The sequence below is a fragment of the Vigna angularis genome, chromosome 10 (assembly GCF_016808095.1).
Source record: "Vigna angularis cultivar LongXiaoDou No.4 chromosome 10, ASM1680809v1, whole genome shotgun sequence".
Lineage (NCBI taxonomy): Eukaryota > Viridiplantae > Streptophyta > Magnoliopsida > Fabales > Fabaceae > Vigna > Vigna angularis.
The window spans coordinates 18,570,617-18,579,370 of NC_068979.1; the positions used below are offsets into that span (position 1 = coordinate 18,570,617).

At 29.4% G+C, this 8,754-nt stretch overlaps 1 protein-coding gene across 2 annotated transcripts; it reads left to right on the top strand.

The window, feature by feature from the left end:
- The first annotated feature begins 3,817 nt into the window (after positions 1–3,817).
- On the top strand, positions 3,818–5,681 carry LOC108335368 (xyloglucan O-acetyltransferase 1). 2 transcript variants are annotated; one of them, XM_017571378.2, is made up of 2 exons: positions 3,818–4,060; positions 4,462–5,681. In XM_017571378.2, exons 1-2 carry the CDS (start codon positions 3,898–3,900, stop codon positions 5,547–5,549), a joined length of 1,251 nt encoding a protein of 416 aa, XP_017426867.1. In that variant the 5' UTR covers positions 3,818–3,897; the 3' UTR covers positions 5,550–5,681. The 2 variants fall into 2 exon arrangements, with proteins under 2 accessions (XP_017426867.1, XP_017426868.1); XM_017571379.2 differs by having other exon boundaries at positions 4,471–5,681.
- Positions 5,682–8,754: the final 3,073 nt, after the last annotated feature.

Below are 8,754 nucleotides of genomic sequence, written 5' to 3' on the forward strand. Positions count from 1 at the left end.
CTATTGAAGCTTGGAGTGGGAGAAAGCCATCAGCTAAGCACCTACGAGTATTTGGGTCTATCTGCTTCATATATGTTCCTGATCAAAGAGGCACAAAATTTAAAATTCATCAGAAAGTTAGTAATTAATAAATTCAAGAGAAATCTACATATTTGACAATCCTTTTAATAATACTAATATATATTAAAATTCTCAATTAAAAAATAATATAAATATAGTTAAAATATTATTATTTTAAATTATAATCTAAGCGTATTTTGTTTTGTAGTGTCAAAATATCATTTCTTCAAATTCAAATTTCCTACAATGAAATATTAACGTAGGTTATGAATTAAGTTCACACTCCACTGGTAAAAAAATAATTCCATTTAACTTAGTTTAATATGTTTTGGATTTAAAAAGAAGGAAGCTCTTAAAAATACGACTGACATATTTTAAATTATTGAAAATTTATAGACTTCGAATTACTTAATAATTGAAACCTATATTTGGACTAGAACGGCTTCAATTATTTAGCAACTGAAACCTATGTTTTCCTATTTATTTAAAAATTATTATTATTTTTTAAAATATTTTACTTGAGTGTCAAAGATATACGTTTCAGTTTTCTGAATAATTCAAACCTATACTGAAAATTATGATTATGATTATTTTTTTACTTTGATTTTCTTCTAAAAATTAAACACGGAAATCAAATGTAGAATTAGATAGCAATGATAGATGTCACAGTCTAACAGATAAATTAAGAAAGATTTACCACAAAATTAGTCTTTGATAAGAACTGATAATAAAGAGTCACAATAAAAAAGATTAGTCATAAATATGTTAATTTTTTATAAGATAAGTCAAGACCAAACATAATTCTCTCTTTACTAAAATCAAATTCAATATATAACTAAAGATATTTACATCAACTTTTAATACTTCTATATATAAACACAAAAGTTTAAAAAAAATTAAAAGTCCTAAAAGGAAACCCAAATCCAAAAACATAAAACCATAAATTATAAACTAATTTCTAACCAAAAGCTCAAAGCATAAAAACACATAAACATAAACTAATTTTCCTAACAACTATTATTTGAATGTCAAAGGCTCTCCTCAAATTCTTTTTATATGGAGTCATATGATAATCTTATATTATATACTCTGACTCATGAAAACAGGCTTCGATGGTTGGAAAACTATTGTCTAAATATTTCTAATAATTTAAAAAATGTCACTGCTATTTTAAAATATTTTATCTAAGTGTAGAGTTATAAACTTTGTTTTTTTTTTAAATCGAAACCTACACTTTGAGTGCATGAAAATATTTTTCGATTCTCTCAAATAATTGGAACTTATTCTCATGGAGTCAAGATATATAAATCAAAAGTAAAAGTTCCCTTTCCTTTTTTTTTACTTTATTTGAATATGTATAATAGAATGTAAAAAAAATGGATGCTAAAACTCTCCATTGATGCTCAATAGACTGTTTATTTCTGCACCTTGTTTTTCACTCTCTGCACTTTCCATAAAAATCAAATTATTTCTAATTAAGATTATAATAAAAAAATAAAAGTTATCCTTATACTTTATTTTTTTAATAAATTTCTTTGATATTTTTTGAACCTTAAAATATGTTACAAATCGTATAATCCAAAATTCATTAAACAAACAATTGAAATGTGCATTCTAAAATATAATTTTAGATTAAAAAAAATTCTTCTAAATTACACAATCTGAATTATATTTAAAAAAATTACATTTTGAATTACATATTCGAAAAAACAAACAAGAATGGAAACCTAAACCTCTCTTAACCAAACATGCATTAACTACCAATAACTCCATCAAAGCCAAACAAATTTTCAGAACAATAATGAGAGCTTTCTGTCAAATTCTTCTCCTTTGTTATGCAATTCCTTGAACACCTCCAAAAATGTCATGTGAGTAGCCTCCAAAACTAGCAAACTCCTTTAGAAAAGAATTCCACAAAAGGTCATTCCTTGAAAAACTTCTGCCACAAAGACCCCCAAAAATAGGTAATTCCAAGTAGTTTATCGTCATGCTTCCGTCCATTGTTACTGAGCTACTTCTTTTGGCATTTTGACAATCTGGACACCAATTTCCTCATAGAATTCAAAGTCTTCAACTTACCCAAGTTATCCAAAGGCTGAAATGGAGAGATAGTTTGAGATTTATCCAAAGGGTGAAATAATGGCTTCTAGAAAATAACTTTTACTTTTTTATAATATAATTTAATTAGAGATAGTTTGAGATTTATGGATTTTACAGAAATGCAAGAAGAAAAAAAGGAGGTATAAGAAGAAATAGCCCAAAGGATGTATCAAACAACCCTACACGAAATAAGAAATTCAAAGACCATCGAGAGACTCAGATAATTTACCCATGTTGTCAACTCTTAAATTCAAGGACCATAAATGAAAAATATTGGTTGTATATATACTTATATACAACTATTGCATTAAATATATGCAATTTTTAATTATATATTCTTTAACTGTACATTACATTTACTAAAAATAGTAATTAACGATACATAAAAGAATAGTGAATAGTAAATGCGAGGTAACAACTTATACATTTTTAGTCTATCATTTAATTGGTAAACGAATTTTCTTTAGTTCTATATAAATTTGGGGACTAAAAAAAAATTAAGATAAGGTTTTATTTTTTTATGAAAACGGTAAAAACCTAACTTTTTCGAATTAAAATAAAAATTTTAGTAAAAAATATTAAGTTACTCTTATTAAATAATTTAACACGTTAATAGTTAAACATTTTAATAAAATTAACGTATTATTTGCAGCTACAATTTTAATTTAACTAATCAAATAAAATTTAGTTATTTCTAACAATAATAATTTTAAAAACTTACGGATGTCTTGATCTCGAAAACATTCTATAAAATCATATTTCCTACTTAAATTTTCTCATTTAAGAAAGATAAATGACAGAGATAACAATAATTACCTTCTTTTATAGTTTACATGAATTGATAGATAACATCAAATTTGATTCTCCTATTTTGGGTTGCTTAAATTTGTGCTTCTACTCGGGCTTGTCTAAACCTTTGCGGTAAGTTGGTACAACACTGGTTTAAGTTGGGTTAAAAATAATTTTATTTATATTGTATAAAAAAACAAATTAGACTCAACTCATTTAAAAAAGATTATTTAATTATAAATATGATATTAAATCTATATTTTTTAATTTATTATATATTATGTTAAAATTTGGAATTGAGAATAAAAATATTATCAAAATTTGAAAACTATTTAATTTTTTAATTTAGATTTAATTAAGTTTTATGTTATTGACAAATTTAAATATTTTTAATTGAGTTTTTATTAAAAAAAATTGGTTGTTAAATACTTAATTTTTATGTATTTTATATGTTATTTAATAGGATACGTCTTTAAATTTTTTTTATTGAACGACGTGACTATTGTATTATTTCATTATTTTGTTTTATTATTTTAATATATTAAAAAATGTGATGATTTGAAATCAATATAAAATAATATTAATGATGTTTTATATTTGTTAAAGCATGAAGGTAAGAAAGAAATATGACGGTCAATTAACCAAAAAAATTAAAAAACACGGACTGAAACAAAAAGAATATAAAATTATTAAAAATTTAATAAACAAAAAACTTTAATAAGAATTCAATTAAAAATATTTAATTAAGTGAATAAACGATATTTTTAATTTACTACATACAGTTCATTTAAAATTTTACGTCTTACGTATGCAGATTTTATATTTTATGATATATATATGAGTTCGGGAGCCGAACCGACATGGACTATAGTAAAATCGTAGTTGAAGCGAAATCCCGTGCGTGCTTTACGTGAAGAGACGTTATCCAGAAAGACCAAGGAGCGAAAAATGAGATTTGGTAGCATGAAGCTTCTACCACCCATTGGGTTGCTTTGCTTTGCTGTTTACTTTTACTATCTCTTTTTCACTCTCACTCCTTCTCAACCTCTTCACCTTCCCGAATTCGTTTCCACCATCAACCAATCTTCTCTCTCAGCTTCTACACTTCCAGGTATCTATTCATTGCTGCATAATTTTGTCTCGTTAAAACTACATTCTCTTTTATAATTTTAATAAAACAGTTAATCAGTAACTTTCATTTTGGTTACCATCAACTTTCTGAGCTTTCTGCAGTCATAACAAGACTGTCATCACAGTCACATCACTTATATTTATCTATACTTTCTTGTAATGTCAAAAAACTCATTTAGATTTTCAGATGTTTGTGATTATCAGAATACTGTAACTACGGTAGCATCAGTTGTTTTTGTGCTTAATTTCATGCAGTATCAATGATTGTGATTAAATTACAATTTCAGCTTAACTTTGATGATAGAAAACAAAAGTATGTTATAATTTTGTAGCATTTTTGGTTTCTACTCAGGCAATTTATGTAAGTAAATTTTATTTTAGTAATGGCAGTAGATGAGAAGCTATGTGATTACTCCAATGGCAAATGGGTTCGTACCAAAAGAGGCCCTTTGTATAATGGTAGCAGCTGTGTTAAAATTTTTAAAAACCGGAACTGTTTATCCAATGGAAGGCCTGATTCGGGGTTCCTTCACTGGAGATGGAAGCCAAGTGAGTGCCATCTTCCAAGGTTTGACCCTAACATTTTTCTCCAACTCATAAGCAACAAGCGTGTGGCTTTTGTTGGGGATTCATTGTCCAGGAACCACCTAAGCTCCCTTCTTTGCATGTTGTCTACTGTTTCAAAACCTAAAATTGTTCACCACCGAGGTTCTCATTGGTGGCTGTTTCGTTCGCACAACGCAATCTTGTCCTTCTATTGGTCCCCATTTCTTGTGGAAGGTGATCAAAGAAAAATCCCGGGACCACATTATAACACTGTTTATTTGGATCGTGTTAATATGAGGTGGGCAAGGGATATTGATCAAATGGACATGATTGTGTTGTCCTTTGGGCACTGGTTTATGGTTCCTTCAGTTTTCTACGAGGGTGGTAAAGTTTTAGGGTGCATGAGGCATCCTGTTTCCAATTGCACGGTTAATATTGGTTTTGGTGGTCCAATAAGAAGGGCTTTGAGGACTGCTCTTAATAGCATAATTGAGAGGAAGATTGGTAAAGGAAATAATGGTGTTGATGTGATTGTAAGAACATATTCACCTTCTCATTTTGAAGGTTCTTGGGATAAGGGGGGTACTTGTTCAAAGACCAAGCCTTATGCAATTGGACAGAGACAACTTGAAGGGGAGGATGCCCAGATAAGAATGATTGAGATGGAAGAAGTGGAAAATGCTAAGAAAAGAGCCAAAAAATTAAGAGGGTTTAGGTTGGAGGTACTTGACGTAACAAAGTTAGCATTGTTGAGACCAGATGGCCACCCTGGTGCCTATATGAATCCTTTCCCATTTGCTAATGGTGTTCCAAAGGTTGTGCAGAATGATTGTGTGCATTGGTGTTTGCCTGGGCCTGTAGACACATGGAGTGAGGTTTTGGTGCAGATGATGAAACACATGGCACGAGTGGCGAAGGAGTGAAAGATATACAAAAGTAAAGATGGAGAATGTTTTGTATTTATCAGAACCTTTGATAATAATTTGTCGTATCTTTTATGCAATTTGAACTTATGTTTATTGTAATGACAAATTATAAAGGTTGGTTTTCAACTACTACTGAAGTATCTTTAGTATCTTTTGCCAAATTTTTAAAATATTTGTATTCTTCTCCACCGTCAAAATTGTAGGATGGATTTTGATCCTTCTATTAAATGGATTTTCAGCCATACTTTTAAATTGAATGAAAACCAGTAGAGTTTCTGAGGATAAATCCAAGTATGGTACTAAAAGCATCATCAATGGAATAAACATAACATCTAAAACCAGAGGAGGAATTTATTACACATATGGATGGACTAAATCTAGAGGTCCCAAGCCTCAGTAGGAAATTTTTTGAAAGATATTACTATAGAGAAAGAATACAGTATTTCATTCTTAATAAGGTACATTAGTATACGTTATCACTTCATCAATTTTTTGTTGGAAGACGAGGTGATAGCATTAAAAAAGATTAAAAAAAATCTACGAATTGAGCAAATATGTTAATAAAGACAGTGATTATTGACAAATTAAATTTATGCTCCACATTAATTAGTTTCCTAGAATCATATGTACAATTAATTAAGTATCGAGAGAAAATAGAAACCATATGCACAATTTAGTTAAAATTGAGATTTAAATTGAAACCTAAAAGATGCTACGATTTTATATAGTATTTATGGGTTATAATCTATACATAATTGTAACATAGTAGGTTCGAATAAAATTATAAAATCGTTGTTTTTTCTAATTTCTTGTTGCACAACCTCCTTACCTTCTTGAGCTGGTGAATTCAACTTAAACTAAACCTAAATCTAACAAAAAGTTAATGTAATTAAAAATTTGTGTTGTTAATTTGTATTGTTAAACATAGTGTTGTCAAAATGGGTTGCAACATTTTATATTTGGATTTACGCTTTTGTGATTGATTTTAGATTACGTTTAGATTGTATAATATTTTTTTTATTTTGAATTATCTTTGAAGTTTAACATTATTTAAAGTGAAATTTATTTAGATTATAATTAAAAATATTATAATTTTTTATTTAAAAAAACTTATAATAAACTAAACCTATTAAAATTAAAGTTGTCAAAATAATTAATTGTATTAATTTTAATTGGATAGAGCTAATAAAAAATCGTTTAATTAGTTTTTGTTTTAGTTTGAAAGATTTATATTAGATTAATTAAGTTTAAGAAAATATTGAAAGGTGACTAATTTTGTAAACTTAAGTTTGGTTAAGTATACATAAATGTGTGTGTGTTAAACATTTGTAGACACCAAATACATATGTAGACACCAAATACATTCTTGGACTTTCTTTTAGGGTTTCTTAGGTGCCTTAAACATTTGTACTTATATATAGGGACACCAAATACATATGTAGACACTTTTGAGTCATATATAATATATGCATTTGCATTTTTTAGAGAGGATTCTCCTGCTTCTTCGTTTAGAACTCTAATTCTTATCAAAGATTAACATCTTTGTGGCAAATCTTAACTTGACTTACCAATCTACTATATTATGGCATCCTCATCTCTGTCTTGTTCAGCGTTCTTCTTTGATTTATTTTTATTGTGTCCTTGAGGATTCAAACTCAAAAAATATTGTACTTTGATAACGGTTGAATATACCGTTATCTGTGAGGTAATTTTGATATTAAATCAACCCTTTTTGGACTTAGAAGCTTGCTTGAACTCATTTTTTGCTTTAGTTTTTCGAATAAGTGAATAGAGGGTATACTTGATGATATTATCACTAATTTCCCTTGATTTTGTAGGTTATTAGTATGATTTGGAAGAAGAGCAAAAGTATCAAGGGGCTGGAATTCAAGAGGGGCAGTTAAAGCATCAAAAAAGGAGCACAGGAGGTCACGTAGGGCGCCTGAGCGCCAGTTTTGTGTTACAGAGCGCCTAGGCTCCCTATTCTGGGCGCCTGAGCGCCAGCTTTCTCCTGCACACCGCCTGGGCGCCCCACTTAGGGCGCTAAGCGCCAACAAAGTGGGTTTGGACCTTTTTTCTGTTCTATTTAAGGACTTGGACGTCCTAGGGATTGTATCTCTTGATGGCTTGAGCACAGAAACACATTTTTCACCCCTTGGAGGCAGATTTGGGGATGTGGGAACTCTTCTCTTCAATTTCTAGGGTTTTTCTATCTCTTTCATTCCATTTTTCATCTAGTTTCCCTATGACAAGGGGAAACTAAATTCAATTTGTTGTTGGGGGAAGATGTAACCTTTAAACTCTAATGTATTTGAATTGGTTTTAATTATATATGCTTCTTTCATTAATTGTTAGGATAATTCTTCTTCGCTCAATGCTTGTTATGTTTAACTCATTCATGGCATGATGTGTGATTTGCATGAGTACCGGGAAGTATCTTACAATTCAGATTCTGAAGAATTGCTCCCAAGAGCAATATTGTCCAAGGATGGGGATAGGAAGATTGTTCGTCTTAAGCTTATAATCGCAATGCAGAATTAATTATTAGGGATGCAAGGGATTATGGTTTAGTAATTAAGGATAGGCTTTCTTTGCCGAGGGATCGAGTTTTAAGTACTTTAGAAAGTGACGTTAACAATTGAATGAAGAAGACGAATTTGTATATACATTAGAGTAAACTAGGTGAAATCTAAACCCCAACAACATACTCACATCATATTTTCAACTTCATCCATTCATTCTAGTGTTTAGCCTCAATTGATCAATTTGCATTCATATTTATTTTCTTGTTTTTGCATTCAAAATCCTCAATTGTTTTTCAAAAAATCTTAATTAGTTGAGTAATCACATGAATGTTTAGTGTCGTGAGTCTCTTGGGAAACGATACTTGGTCTTACCATTATTATTACTTGATACGATTCGGTACACTTACCGACATCTTAACAAGTTTTTGGTGCCGTTGCCGGGGACTCGTGGTTTAAACTATACTTTTGTGTGATTCTTAACCGATTAGACTTTATCTTTTCTTTTTATCTTTTTATCTTTTTATCCTTTTAACTTTTTATCTTTTTATAATTTTATCTTTTTTTATCTTTTAGTGTTAATTGGGTGCTCTAGTGTTTTGTTCTCTAGTGTATGCAGGGTACAATTCGGACTAGGAGCACAAAAGTTTCTAAACCTCTTCTTGCAGGTGTTAACACTC